At 34.7% G+C, this 16257-nt stretch overlaps 1 protein-coding gene across 4 annotated transcripts in view; it reads right to left on the minus strand.

The window, feature by feature from the left end:
- The window catches only part of kcnip4a (potassium voltage-gated channel interacting protein 4a), a 540475-nt gene that overhangs the window by 40757 nt on the left and 483461 nt on the right, over positions 1–16257 (minus strand). For all 4 annotated transcript variants that reach the window (XM_088625580.1, XM_088625570.1, XM_088625561.1 and 1 more), the window contains exon 2: positions 1815–1939. In XM_088625580.1, the coding sequence (XP_088481706.1) occupies positions 1815–1939 (125 nt within the window). The remainder of the gene's footprint in view (positions 1–1814; positions 1940–16257) is intronic.

Here is a 16257-nt window from a genome sequence, read left to right on the forward strand (position 1 = left end):
ACATCAGGAATTATTCTCACAGTAATGAAGGAATCCACTCTTGGGGAAAACAAAAACACCAACATTTCATGATGTACAGTTTCTCGAGGCTGTTGACAAAGCTAGAACTAGGAACCCAATAATTAAGTATAATTTAAAAAAAAAACATTTGGGTATTTTAATTAATTCTGAGGAAAGTCAATGCAGTTCTAAAGAGGGGAAAAAATCAATAGCAGTGAGACACATCAGTAATGTAAAAGCTATGTCAAGTGGGATGCACCAAGTCACAGGAAGAACTGAATAGAAGTGAAGTGACCTTGTAATGTTTTTGCCTTGTGAGAAAGCAGGAACAAAGCAACAAACGCTTTTTATTTTGCTTTAAACACTTTCTGCTCAGTCATTCAGAGGAATGAAATAAAAACAGCTGCCAAGTGTTATAAACATAACTTGTAGCTTTTGTCCTATAGGATTAGATACTTTCTCTTGTTCAGTTTTTGAAGAATAAAGGTTCTTGATTTGATTTCAGCAGAAATCAGCAAGGACATAACATCAATTATATGTAATTATACTGTAGCTTCACAACTGGATTGAATTTGTTTCATATTTTAGGTTAAAATTACCTTCACCATCTCTTTACATTATTCTAGAATGTTCAACTTTACATCAACAGCTCTAACACAATACCAGTAAAAGCAGAGAAAACTATACTCATGTACAGTGATAATATCAAAAGATGGAACACCACTAAAAACTAACCAGCCATTGGCCCATATGTCATATGACATCTCTCTCTTTAATGATTCGTTAGGCTTAGGAAGCAAAGAAAGTCCTGTTACAAACCATAATTGCAAAAAAAGCTAGCATACAGACATCCCTAAAAAACACTTTTGTTTCAAGAACAAGGATTTGAAATATGTGAATAATTTCCAGAAATTCTCAATCTGGTTAGGAAATTATAGTGACTCATCTTGTAAATGCCTCTGTTTAGAGTGTTAGGTAAATCTCTTCACCTACTGTACAGATTGTCCATTCCATTCAGAAGTAACTTTTTTTTTCTCCTGACGGCACACAAATTGTTGAGTGTTGCTGAGTAAAGTCACAGGGAGAATCTTAGTTTACTGAGGCTGGCACCTCTTGTCACTGGCTGCATGTTTGGAGACTTCATTTATCACTGCGTCTCTGCAACAGAGCTCTTTCAATATTTGAAGATGTTTTGGTGACATGATTGACTAGAAAACTGAGTAGTGTTTAATTTGCCTGCAGTGGGGGGTAGACTTTTGGCATAGCCAATGTCGCTGCTGTTTGGAGGAGGCACTACAGTATGTCTGATAGTAAATGACAGTAAATATCAAAACTTCGGAAAACATCTAAAACCTTTAGTATAGCCAGCTATTGATCCCTGATTACAGCATGCAGTAAAAGATCATGGTCCACTGCATTTCACTCTTGGGGTTACAAAACAGAGAAATAATATTATTGCAAACATTAATTTTTGTGTATTTAATAAAATGTAATGGCATTATAATAATCTAACTTTATAAGTTCAGCATTTGGTGATGGCTTGTTAATATCCATTAATACTTCAAAAAGTGACAGCTCCACTAAACATTCCACCAATGACTTACAATATAAAATGTGATTCTTTAAGTCCAGGCTTGCTTTGGCTTAATATAAAGGTAATAGTAGTATATAAACCTTTAGGTAACATATTCGTGAGCACTCAGTAGAAATGTGGACTACTGTTACTGTAACAAAAGAGTTTTACAGCTTACTTCAATAGTCACATTCAAACAGTTAGAAATTCTCTCTTCACCCACAGTCGAGTGTGCACTTACATTTTTGAATCCCCTGTAGAGGATCTGTAGCTCCTTCTTTGTGAATTTGGTTTGTGCCTCCAGTTGTTCCAGTCCTTCAGGACGATGACGGACTGTGGCCAATTCCAGTTCATCTTCAACGCTGTCTGCAACACGAGGCACAACATGAGAGGAAAGCCAAACATACAGAATACATTGAGATATACCAGTAATATGGGGAGTTACTGAATAGAATTTAGATACCATAATGGAAAAAAAAAAGTGTCTGGTACTCTTAAGCTTTAGTATTGTTGTGCCGAACAAAATGACAGCAATTCTGGTGTCTGTGTAGCAGAGGTCTTATTTATTACATACTGTATGCTTATGGGAGCCCAGCTCTTGCTAGCCAAAGAAAAACAGCAAAAAGGTGATCAAAAGTGTAATCAAAACACGTTAAAACAAGTCTCTGTTGTTGTTTTGATTTAGACTATTTGCCACCAGGACCTGCTCAAGGCCTCAACTGGTAAAAGTGTTAACTTTGAAAGCAGGCTGAGATCTGTGGCACAGATATTATGAGAATAGTTGGCCAGTCCAACTAATTGGACTCTCAACTCTTGGAGAACCAGCAGTTCTTGTGATTTTTGGCTCCTCACTGCTTGCAGTGACCTCAGTGCAAGTTCTGCTTATTCATCAATAGTTCCTACTATTGTGAAGCTTGCAGCATGTCAAAAGATACAGTAAAAGGTGGGCATTACTGGTAAAATAAATTGCATATTGTTGTAAAAGTTCCTTTCAATATTTTATTTTGTAAATGCACAAACTATATCTTATTTTATATATGATATTGACAGATCAATTAATGGATTTGGAGCCAGCTATTTGCAATAGAAATTAAATTCTAAACAAGTTTACACAGACTTATTTAAGAATATATTATTTTGTAGTGCCTTACTGAATGTCTGAAGATCTGGGCCTGGATAACATCAAACTGTTTTCATTGGCATCGATAGTTGCTCATCATCAAACATTAGCTTTACCAGTTTTAATTCTGAAAGTGGGTAGAACACTAAGTTAAATATACTGTAGGCCCTAGTAAAAGTGATTTAAACTTTCTTTCACAAATATATGGGGAAGTCAGTTTCTTCACATGGTCTCACCTAAGGGCACCTACTGTAGCTTGAGCAGAATGTTGGAGGGACATTTTTACTTGTTTTACTTTTTCCGCCTAACTGTACAAGAGAATATGACGATGCTTAGCTATAAATTAAATCATTCAAATAGATTAATTTAACAGAAAACCAGGATTACATATGCAACCTGTCCTTTCTTTTAAATTCAAAGAAAACAGCTGTTGTATAGTATACCGGCATATTGATGGGAAGCCCAGAGTTAGTACCACTGAGGGGTGGTACAGTAGGTGGTGTGAAGAGATTTTGTGCATTGAAGGGAATGTGTTTTTCATGCAGTTAATGTTTCTTCATTATATTTAAGTTCTGAAGCATTTAAAGTAAATAAAAGAATGTTCACAGAAAAACTAAAAAACTTCATGTTTCAACAACACTTCAATCCCAATGTTGAGCTGGCAGGATTCCAGCCCAATGTGAGCTTGATGCAGACCCATTTTCTCTATAGAACAGACAGCATGTTCCAGGGCTGTATTGTGCTTTGTATTTTATTTTGTTTGTTACATACTGTATGCAAAAATCATGTATAAGTACACAACATACATGAATAGAGGGACTTCAGACTAAGACAAACACATAAGGATGGCTTGAGGTACAGTATAATGGAGAAGTGAATGATATTAACCTCTGTAGAATGGATTCCACAATACCTTCTTAATCCTTAAGGAAGGATCTGGGGTTGCAAATGTGTTTAAAGGGATTTCATTATGTTACTATAAAATATTTCTTCGCAAGGTTTTATTTTATCTGGACAGTAATAACAATGTCTCCTGATTTGAATAGGCATAAAGATTAATTATGAATTAAAAAAACTCTAAACAGATATACATGGGTTACAAATAATTTATTTGGTATTTATTGTACGTTTGGTAGTTCATATGTACTGCACTGGGAAGATCTTTGGTTCCTGTTGCTGTGACATTACTTTATAACATGAAGAAAACAGAGCAGTCCATTTCCTTTTAAGGGCCTGAGCAGGCTGATGCCAATTTATCTGGGTCAGAGATCTGAATCTTTTGTGTCCATGCCTTGCTTGATGTACAAAAAAATATTACATCTTTTCAGTTTTCATTTCACAGCAGCTGCTTGTGAAACAGCTTGTCATTGATGCTCTTGAAATTTCCAGGCTTCCTATTTGAGGGCAGTAGCTGGATTCCCTAACTTAACGTCTTAGGGGTCTTAAAGGACAATATTCATCAATATCTATCAAAATAGCTTTCTTATACTATACTGTACACTTTTTAAAAAAGTAAATTGTTCCATTAGAGAACTATGATGGAATTAAATGGCACTATGAAAAAGACAATCTGGAGATCTATGGGATAGTTACAGAAAACTGCACTGTTTTAACAATTTATACTTGAAATTCAGGTTTGCTGTGCTCCCAGGCAGACTTCAATGTTCTACTTTTAAACACCTACAGTTGTACTGCTTCAAATGATTAATTTAGTCGGTGGTTACACTTTGGATTTCATGTGTTTACATTCTTGAAATGCACAAAACATCCATCCATCAACAGAAAGTCATATTTTCTGGTGATGGACGCACAAAGCTAGAGAATATCCTACTAATGCAGGGAGCACAGTGAGGTAGATTATTCATAATATCATTAGTCTTTTACCTATGAGAAAAACTTTAGACAATGTGACTAAGCAATAAAAAGAGACTATACATATTGACTGTTACAATATAATTTAAGAATTCTGATGTAATGTGCAATATGGATCTCTAATTTAATCTAGGAAATAATATGGTCAAAGTTGACACTCCAATGTAATATGTGTATTTGAAGTGGTTTCTAATGTTTGCCCCCATGTGGACCACAGGGGTTGTAGTTCATATTGTAAACTGAATTTTCCACGTGTCCAGTGGAAAGGCACACCAAGTACAATATACAGTATTGACCATTAAGCACAGTGCTTGACTTACAGTAACTGGAAAATGTGTCATGAGTTTTCAAAGTATTATATATAACAGTTTGTGAGTCACCAGAGTGCCATGGAGCAGCCAAAATGTAATACAGTATATACAGTACAGTAGTTAAATTTAAATCTAAATCAAGGAACCTTATGCTAAAATTGTACAATGAACCTCATTAAAATATTGTGTAATATTTTGGACATGTCTTATGACCACAACATACAGTATATTCCCATTACTTACAGAGTCTGCTATTCTTAGCTCCTAATTTTACGAGAATGTCCTACATTTTCCTTTTTCTTGTGTATCACATATCATATAAGACCTTTGACATCACAGTATTTTTCCTGAGAATTCATCTTTAACATGTCAATTAACTGGATCAGCAAAAATAGATTGTCTACATTTTTACATAAAAGTGAGAGGAAAAGAAATGCAGAGGTATTACTCTATAGATGAAAAAAAAGCAAATCAAATGTCCTTTTAATACTGTAGGTCTGTCTCTGGAATGGTTAGGTCACTCTGTTGGCTGTACAATTGTGACACTTCCACATTGGAGAATATTTACAGTGTGCCGTCCAGAGTTGATGCCTTCAAGTCAATTGAATCTACAGGAGGCTGATATCTTAGAGATTGATTTCAGGAATGGGAGAATACATCAGTGTATGCTAGGAGCTCTGTTTTATCTTAGATAACAAATACAGACATGAACAAAAAGAGCCGACATTAAGAAATGTAGTGTTATTATTTAAGAACAGAAGAACGGTTACCAAGAAGAGGAGGCCATTCAGCCCATCTAGCCCATTTGAACGTAGCTAATTGATCCAAGTATCTCATCCAATTATTTCTTGAAAGAAGTCATTGTATCAGTTTCAGCAACCTGGTGGGATTACTTGTTCTCATACTCCCAGGGAATCTGGGAAAAAGATTAGCTCCTGTTCTCAATTTTAAATGCACTTTTCACTTGCCCTGTCTCTGGGTAGATTAAATCCAGTGCACCATAGTCATACGGTGTTTATACAGGATTTTCTTCCATTGACGAATTTATCAGGAAAAACAAACACCTAATTTCATAGGTGTGTGTGCATCAAATTAGAATTTGAAGAAAGAAATCACAAGAAATCACAAGAAATTGTGATGATTTGCCATCATTTTATACAGTAATTATGTTATGGCAACATAGTACGGTGAGATGACAAAAACAAGGTACTGCAGTTCAACCAACATTGTCTATGAAAGTACTATACATGTATGTGTGAGACAATTGAAAAGCACTACAATTACCCTACAACAGTATACTCCGGAGACACGGTCTTTTGCCATTTATATGATGAATTCTGCAACAACCAAAACTGTATGACAGAGGAGGCTGGAAACCAAAGCAGTCAACCTGTTTAAAGGCAACGTAGTTTTAGAGAAAACTATTTCAGGCTGATTAAGCTAAAAACAGCAATCCCTTTTCAAATGTGTCAGAAGCTGCGCTTAACCAAACCATGACTCCTGAACTCAACCCCTGAACCCAGGGAATTCCAGCCAACATATTAATGATCTTACATAGCTTCTACATAAATAATATTATCCAGAGAATATGCCATCTTTCTACATGCCACTGCATTGAGTAGTAGATGATTTGAAATGGCCCTGAGAACCCCTTAGAATGATTACTGAGAAAGCACTTTATAATTCACCCAGGATGGTGTAATTTGGAATGTTATATTCATACTTTACCTTAGTTTGATGTGAAAATAGATGAGAAGAAGTATTTGACCTTTCTGGAGGCAGACATTGCAGATAGAATTTCAAATTGAAATTCTACCGAAAGGGTTCTGATTTGTAAGTGGTGTTCCATCTGTCCTGAGGTTTACTCAAACTGCTTTGACATTGTGCTCAGCATGAAAATGTGTTCAGTGAGGGAAAGACTGATGGATTTCTTGGTTTCTTTTTTCAAACATGCAAAATAAGGAGGGGGTGGGGTTCTTAGACGTGTAACTTTCTTTTCTTCTCAGCCTTTGAAGCTGAAATGAGTGGCTAACTCTCCTCTCAGATCAGACAAGCACATGAGCCTGTTTTCACATATCATCCATGTTTTTTCTACAAGCTACAGACATCGTATGGTTTAGGGTCTGAGCTATAGAGAATACAGGAGGTGTAATATACTGTATCAGTGGCATTAACTCTCACGCACTGGATGTGGAGTAGTGGAATTCAATATGACTTCAACTGCATTGGCTAAGAGGTTTTTACATGTAAACTATGAAAGAACTGGATTGGGCCATGATGGAAATAGGGGAACTAAAATCCTGGGTTTAATGACAGGAAATATTTTTGAACCAAGAGCCTTCAAAGACAGAATAATGCTTGTCAAAAATACCGTGACCAATTAATAATGTTGGGAATTCTGGGTTTCACATACCTCCAAGTTGTACTACAAGGTTAGAACTGTTTGTTAGTGTGTAGAAATAAAATATACTGTATACGTATATAATCTTTAAAAAAATCTGTAGACTGGTGCTAAACACAAGTACAGAAATCAGTTATTATTTTTATTGTTATTCATATTAGTTTTTTTTCCTCCTGAAGGATAAACTATTGAAAGGGAAATATACCTTTAAGAATTCTTTCATGTTGTTTCTTCCGATTTGAAGAATAAAATGCTAATGGTAAAATGCTACTATTTTGCTCAGAGAAATTGAAACAGATGCTTACTTTCTCCTGCACGATAAACTTTATTTTCTTTATGTAATAGGCTTTTGGCAAAAAACAGATGATGTGATCACTACAGAGAGTCATAAAAGAATTGCTTGCCTGTGGATCATACAAAGCTGTCATAATTTAATCCATTGGGGTATGTACCACAGGCGTATTTTGTTCTGACAGTGTGAGTCACAACACCAACAAGTTCTGGATTTTTGTTAAAACCACCACATGCAGAGCTTTAGAAAAGAGGGATAAGAAAATGAAAGAAATAACTTGCTTTGGTTATCTGTTGATGTCTTTTTGGCAGCTGAGCAAGAAAAGAGCTTCAAAAGTCGCTCTTTAATACTGCGTTTGGTGCTGCTCTGAGGGTAGATGAAACCTAGAAGATATATCATCAGTCTTGGTTAATGCCCATGTCCCAGAAACAAGTGCAATGCATGCTGCTGTTCACAAAACACAGCAATGTTGTGTAACTTAAGAGCGGAAACTTGCATCAGGCAAAAGCAGTCAAGGGGTTCAAACATTTCAATTCAAGGCAAAAATAATTTGAAAGATTGAAGTACTGTATACTACTGTATATCCATTTATTGTGAGAACTCGACACATGACTTGTACAGTAAATGCCACTGTAGATGCCTACCAATAGCAACACTGAAGGAATTGAACTTATTGTTAAAATACAGTGACCTGGTGCAGATAGGTTAAAAACAGACATTATAAAACAGTTTCAGAACATTTTTCCTGTATTCTTGAAAGGTTAAAATAACATGTTAGTAATCTGACAGGTTTGCTAGAAGCCTAAAATCTGTTTATTCTGGGGAATCTTTAATGTCAATCCTTGCTAATGATCCTAGCAATGATCATTCCAATTATATTTTAGGAGGCAAAGAAGCAAAACAGTTTTGAAATGTGAACTGTAATACCTTCACAAAACTGTCCAAATGCAATTTAGTTAACCTTAGCAAAAAGGGGTACCATTTTGGTTTTACTCCCTTACAATTAATGGCATAGCCCATCAAAAATAAAACTTACCATTATACACATATTGTATCTTATAATCTTAAAGTATTATCCCTGGACAGGGACAAGACCAATGACCATGCTTTTCCTTGTACTGTTTTATGGTTGAAGCATGTCAATTCATTCTAATATATTTATCTAATGAAATTAAAATACTGTAAAATAATGTAAAGATAATTTAAAATTTATCAGTTCTCAATCACAGCATTTTTTGAAAAATCATTGTTTTTATGGGTATTTTAGTGAGAATGCAATTAAACTACTGCACATCTATATTAACAAAGGCTGCTTTTTCTGTTAATACTGCTTTAGCTTGCTATTAATAATATAATGGATTATGCAGCAAACTAGGAGGAAACAACTCAAGTTAGTATTTTTGGTTGTAGTTAAAAAGTTCAGTATTGTGTTAATCAGAAGGCAATTTATTTTCTTTTAGCCCACTAAAATAATTTGCAAATAAATGACTCTGTACTATCACATTGGTCAGGGGTCACAGGTAATAAATGTTCTTAGAAAACAATTGGTCAGCAGTTGTTATTTTAGTAAAGTGCTGACTGCTTTTGTTAAGAGCAAAAATGGCTTCAAATGTTCAGCTCTGATTTCCTGAAGGAACATGACCCTATCTCTTAGGAACATCACTACACATTAGTCTTATTAAAAACAGATATATAGTAACAACATTGCTTGTGAACTGCCTGATGTTAAACTTGCATTCATAGAAATATGGTTGGGTTGAAATGTTTTTGCTGTTATATTAATGGCAATAATAACAGCATGGAAACACTTACTATAAATTATCTATGTCAACAATTAATGATATTGGAAACAATTTAGAAAATATTACATAACTGGAAGCCTAAAGTTTAGGTTAAGTGTATAGTTCAGGCTATGGTCAAGATTGTGTTCCTTGTTTCTTATTAGACTATACATTTCCTTAAGCATGTTTCTTTTAAAATATAGAGTATTTTAAAAGTTGCTGATGTATGAATTGATTTTTGCACAAGTTACAATTTTTGTTTTGTTTGACATTATACTCATGCTGGCAGAGATCTTATACAGTATTTAGGTATTGGTTACGCAGCAAAAGAAATGAATATCAACTAATTCCTAAACTAAACAAACAGCTCCATCTTCAACCCAAACAATATTTAGCAGAATACTTTTTTTGTATAACTTCTAAAGTCATGAAATTTGTTTTATGCCTGCTGTGAACATTTTCCATTGTTGTCACTAACACTATCATTGCTCTTCTGCCAGAGAAACTGCATTCCTTTCACTGAGTTGAGAGGGTACTATCTCTCCTGTCATCACTGTCATTATTTTACTTTAAATCACAGATAGCAGCAAGGGCTGAGGAAAAGCTATGTGTGGCCCTGCTACCCATCTAAGATTAAGAAGGCATCAGCTGGCAGGGTAATCATTTCCATTGTGACCACATTTCATTACATTCCCATAAGTAAATCTGAGGAGTTTGTGAGAAATACAATTTCACAGTGTTTAAAACATCCATTATGAATCTAAAGAACTTTAAAGAAAAGCTGATATTTTTACCTTTGTAGAGTATAAAAAAGAGATTAAATATATTTGGAATAAGTTTAGACTAATATCAAATCAAAAATGTTTTTCTACAGTCCTTAGAATCTGAGAGCTACATTCTAATATAACAATCTTAAAATTAACAATGTTAATTCAAATGAGTTGCCCGTTGGTAAATATGGTGAAGGGGTAGAGTGAGTTAAACACAATCAGGACTGGCAGTAAATGAATGAGTAGCAGTTTTCAACATACAGGTTAACTAAGCATGTAAGCATAAGCAAATGTATCGAGTTAGAGCCAAAGTTAGAAGCTTTGTCTTTGACAAGCCAACCATCCTGCAGGGTCAGTGGCTTGAGTCTAAATGTCAAGTTTTACTTTTTTTTTTAATGGCTCAGTGGCAACAACATGTCCTGGACCAGTATCTAAGCAATCATCTGTACATGTAATAATAGTTTCATAATAGCACTTAATAGTTTCAAGGTAGGGTGTTTAAAGGGAAAATGAAGTAAGAGGCTAAAAGGTGTTGTGAAATGCATGGATACGGTGATTGAATATTGGCTATACAGAAGCTGTACACACCCTATACAATATAGAATTAAGACATGACCACCATGCCCCCAGCTGTCCACTCCTGGCTTAATAAGCAAAATAATTGGTAAACCATCCAAAAAAGATGACCATTTTTTTAAACTGTTGATATATAGTAGTTTTTATACTGTTTCTTCTCTTGAATGTACGTTATTCTCAGGATGGCACCCGATTCATCCTCTACAATAGTGCAGTATCCACCTTGGTGATGCGTGACAGCCAATTATGCACCATGAGCATCACTACATAGTAGATCAGGTGGGGAAGTGAGAAACCGCTTCACTAAGAGTATTTAGGCAGGTCAGACTTTTCAAAACCAGGGTGGAAGTGAGCCAGGACCCTGGGATTAATGTGACTATTTGTTTAAGCAGTTTCATGCAATCTTTTATGAACAAGTGATCAGAACCTTGGTGTAACTTCTCAAGCAAACTATAACAACCCCTATAGCAAAGTGTTTACGGTTACCATGCTAGGGGAATGGTGTAAAAAGTTTAGAAGTCTCCTATTCTGGTACTCACCATGCCCTAACTTGCTTAGCTACAGTACATGGTGGTACCTCTGCTATTTAAGAGGATATGCAAACTATGTAGGATATTTAAACTAATAAATTAAATTGAAATAAGTTTTGTATTTATTTATGTATTGTGCACATTTAATCAGAGAAATCACATTATTTTCATAGTTCTCAGTTAGGAACCTTTGTGACAAACTATTGTAATAATACGGTTTTCAATTATTACATTATTACCCTGCATGGCCAGGGTGTGTAACCTGTCTGAGCAGGAGTATCTGCTGGGTTTTGTATTATTTGCTCTACATACAGTAGCTAATTTACTGATTGCTTCTAAAATCACTTCTGGCATTCTGGGCATCCTCATGCTGATCAATCAGCCAGTTAAGCTCTTGTGTTGTAATCTTCAAAGTGTTTATGGATTACTGTCAATTAAAACTCAGGGATGCAGTCCTTACCACAATGTTATCCTGTTTAGAACCACAGTATACCATATCTGTTACAATACAAACCAATTTTTTTGCCCTGTTTCAATGCATTAAAAAGGATTGATTGACAAATACATTCCTTAATGCAATACATGCACAGTGCACATCATGTTTGTTCATCGAATGCATTTAGTACTTTTGCCTTCCAACAAACTGCTAACCTTCTCAAAGATATCTCTCAATAACCAAAGCACATAATGCAAATCATCATTAAAATCATAAGAGGCTTATTTGAGTAGTGATTTATGAGAGGTAATGTAGCATTTGAACAGTTAATGCATATTAAGCAAAGACCACTAGAGTTTTCAGTCACTGAAGTCTATTAAAGGTAAACAGACAACATGAGTGATCCTAAACAATCTTTAATTTTTAAATACATCTGAATAAGCTAACACCAGAGAATTATACTGACCAGAGAAATATCCTGACACTGGCTTCACTAAGAAGGATTAGGCTAGGCAAATTTTTTTTGCCTAAACATCACCCAAGTTCTTACATTACTAAACAGTAAAAGTTATTTCTAAACATCCACTGTATTGTTAATGTATTGACAAAAATGCAAGAAGCACTTTACAAAGATTATTAAGACTGTCCCGAGCATAATACACAATACTTTACTGTCAATCACACACATAATATCCACATTTTAAATTAACACCCCCAAGTCATAATAGTTGCTCATGCTCATTAAAATACTATGTAAAATATTGGTCACCACATTAAAAAAATGCTGCTCTGGAAAGAAGAGCGACCTGGTATATCTCTAGACTTAAAGTAATCACATACTCTTAACATTACCTCAAAACAGAGGACACTCAAGAAAAGATAATGTACATATATTTAGAACAAAACAGAAGGATCTTCTTTCAAAAAAAAAGGTTGGGGGTGTGAAGAATAAATTACTTAACTATGTCATGAAAGCTAATTCAATAATATCCTTCTAAAAACAGCCTGGATCTATAAACGTCTGGCAACGAAAGAAGAAAGACAGATAAAACATCCTACTTTCATTTGTAACCTTAAAACAGCATACTATTTTTTAAATAACACTGAAACATAGTAAAAACTTACAAAAAAAACTATAGGGATAAATTCATAAAAGTGGGAATGTATATTGACAGAATTTAAATAATTGCATACATAAAATACTCATTTAAAGTTACTTACATGACTTTTTAAATCTGTAGCATATAACTTTTAGGAGAACACTTTACTCTTGCAAAAATTATTTAGTTTGTAAGTCTCTTTTACCAAAAATATAATAAAGAAACCTCTTTGCTGATTGAGATTCATAAAGTTACGTTAAGATACTGTAACTCAGTTTAACTGTTGGTAAATATTTTGGTCATAATTAAGAAGTGTTTTCCTAAGAAAGTGACTGTGGTCCCTGTAAAAGGAATCTAGTTCTATTCAAAGTAAGCCATACATACTGTCGGCAGGTCATTTTTTACAGTTTTCTTTAACTCCCATGGAAGTTTAGCTGAGAAGATGGTTGTGCACGTTTCTGTAAAACATCTCTACATTGACTTTAAACAAAAAAGAATTGAGAAACAGCAGGCGATGTACTGCCACATTTTTCTCAGTTCTCCTAATATTGTGAGATATTCTTTGCCAACACCCTTTTTTTTGGACATCAAAATGTCCCCATTTATCAAAGTTTTCTTTTTAACAACAGAGTACTGTACTAAATCCCACTACTAAAGCTTGCTGTGCCCACTTAGATATGATATCACAGCACTTGTGTGCTTGGGTGCTTTTGTACTACACACAAGAACATACTGCTGTAATACATACAGCATTACATACTGCTGTTGGCAATACTTTCCCTAGAAACGTCTTACCCTGCTTTGACAATAGTTGGTTAGGTTTAAACACAATACATTTAAAATGTTAAGGATCAGTTATTATCATTCGTATGAGCTTAACATGCAGAAGTTACATAGTTATATTGTCACAGGCAGGGGATCAAGAGGAGCTACTTCCTCGTAGTGATCCCTGGGCAACGTCTCTGATGGCAAAAAGCTCTTCAAATCAAACTTACCATGCAATGCTTACCAGTAATGAATTGTACTCTGCAAGAAGAAAATAACCTAAGGGTCTTTCAAGGATCAGTGTAATGGAATAAAAACTTGTCTTAAAACGTTACAGATTTTGTTGTTCACTTTTCTTTGGGATGGGGGCAGTTATTAGGTTTCATGCAACTTCTTTGGCTGCTAAAACAACTGAAAAAAGTACAAGAATTGGGTAATGAAAAATAACAAGAGGAAAGTATACACCTGTATCTGCCTAATAAAATCTAAAAGCCATCAAGATGGTGGTTATCGATACTCTAATTAATCAGAGGCACATGTTCCTGGTGTATTAATACTAAGTTATACTTACCAGCAATTTTTCAGAATAAACTCATAGTATATTCCTCACAAGCAGGGTAATGAAAAATATTTGAAAAATACAGATGAGGATCACTTACAGACTGGGAGAAATATAAAGCATGAAATGTCTGTGTAAGGGTCTGAGGTGATTTCTAATGAACAACAGATCAAAATAAAGTATATATAGCTCAGCTTTTAAAGGTTAACAAATGCAACCTTACCTTCAAATTATACAGGATTTGTTTCAATTTCTATCCTTTACAGAAAAGTGATGTTCTCTTCCATAGTTTAGATCCGTCCCTGATCTTTGTTATACTGATGTTCATTAACATTTTTCTCTCTAATCAGTATTAACTTCACATACAGTAACTGTAACCTCTTAGGGAGATCTAAGCCACAGGTGATCACCTGATCACAATAACAACAGTTTACAGATCCAATAAAATTAGATTTGTCACTTCAGTGAATTAGCTCACCAATTATAGATAGTAATAGTCACCTATTATAATAGTCACCATAGTCAACTCACACACTCATGCCAGGGCCAGTTTTACAGAAACTAACAAACTACCAGCATGTCATTGGACTATAGGATGAAACTGGAGCACATAGAGAAAACCATATCTGGAAAGTCCTACGACGTTTGTTTTTCACATCACAGAATACAACATAAGAACTTGGTAGGAGAAACGGAACATGACTGTAACTAAAATGCAGATATCAATTGTAAAATTGTTGGATTGGGAGGAAAACAAAACAAGCCAATCCCTAGCATAATCCCTTCATTATTTTACAATGGATCATATATTTTATTATATTTTCAGACTGAGATTAATTTGACTATGTAACCTGGTTAAGCATACTGCACATACTGTACAGTAGGTCTCAATGGGCAGTGAATTAATTTGATATCCCATCCCTACCCCACCTTCCCTTGACCCACTCTGTCCCTTGAAAATGCTGCAGTCTGGAGTTTACAAACAGTAAATAAGGTACTTTAAGTATCTTGAGAAAACTCTCTGTTGTATGTCCTGCTTTCTGCATACTTTGTTGTTTTTGTGTTGACAGTACCTTTTCATTAATTCCTAACTTACTATGATGCATACAGTAATCAGGAAATACAAAGTGCAGTACGTATCATTTCCCAGAGAGCACCAATTAATTTGTGGAACAGTGATCATGGCCCAATGGGGAATAACAAAAACTTCTCGCGTAAGCAGTGTTAAACCTGCCATGTTACAGCATCTTGCAATAATTTGGGCACAGCACGCTTGTGTTATTTTCAAAATCACGAGTTTGGAAGAGATTTGGGTAAAATAATTCCCCATTTACCCACAAATTGGAGAAGCAAAGAGTTCTTAACTATTTCCTTTTTTTCACCTTTCATTCAGAATCTGGTTTTCCATCACTTGCTGGATAGAAAACCAGACAGAACATTCAAAGCGGAAAGGGAAGTTGTGCTCTCTCATCCTTCAAACCTTGGAGCTTGCAAGGGGGAAAAAAAACCTTAATCTGTCTTACCTCATTAAAAAAAAACAACAGTTTTTTGTCTTTATAAGTGACAGTTAAAATATATACCTGACATGTTTTTGTTTAATGAGAAATTATCAATAAAATAAAATGTTATGTTGTTTTTATGCATCTAATATTTATCCATGAAATACATGGATCAAACAAATTACGAGGCAGTTGACCATAATATAGAATATTACATATACCATACACAATAAAATATCTTTCAACGCTTACTTATGAGAAACTATATTACAAGATATATTGCAAATGAAAAATAATGTAAGAATGCATGCAAAGAGTAACATAATAATCAAAAAGTGTGGTAATTTCTTCCATAGTGTCACAATAGCTACTGTATACACAGTATGTCTGTTGGTGTACTGTGCAGTATATGTAAAACAGAATTTTAGGAAATGCCAACCCAACTTCCCCTTAAATCATTTTTAATCATTGCTGATGTGTGTAGGGTTAACTGTACCCCAATGACAAAAATTGACCATCGCATTGAATAAATAAAAATGAAGCAAGTACAACTGAGTATTGTAACACGCCTCTATGAACTGCGTTATTTGTCTGTAATAAACAATCACTGTGAGATAAGGCCAAAACTATTTCTATGTAATTATTTCTTCTACTAATTTTGTATTTGAAATA

This window comes from Lepisosteus platostomus, chromosome 1 (genome assembly GCF_059453375.1).
Source record: "Lepisosteus platostomus isolate fLepPlt1 chromosome 1, fLepPlt1.hap1, whole genome shotgun sequence".
Classification (NCBI taxonomy): domain Eukaryota; kingdom Metazoa; phylum Chordata; class Actinopteri; order Semionotiformes; family Lepisosteidae; genus Lepisosteus; species Lepisosteus platostomus.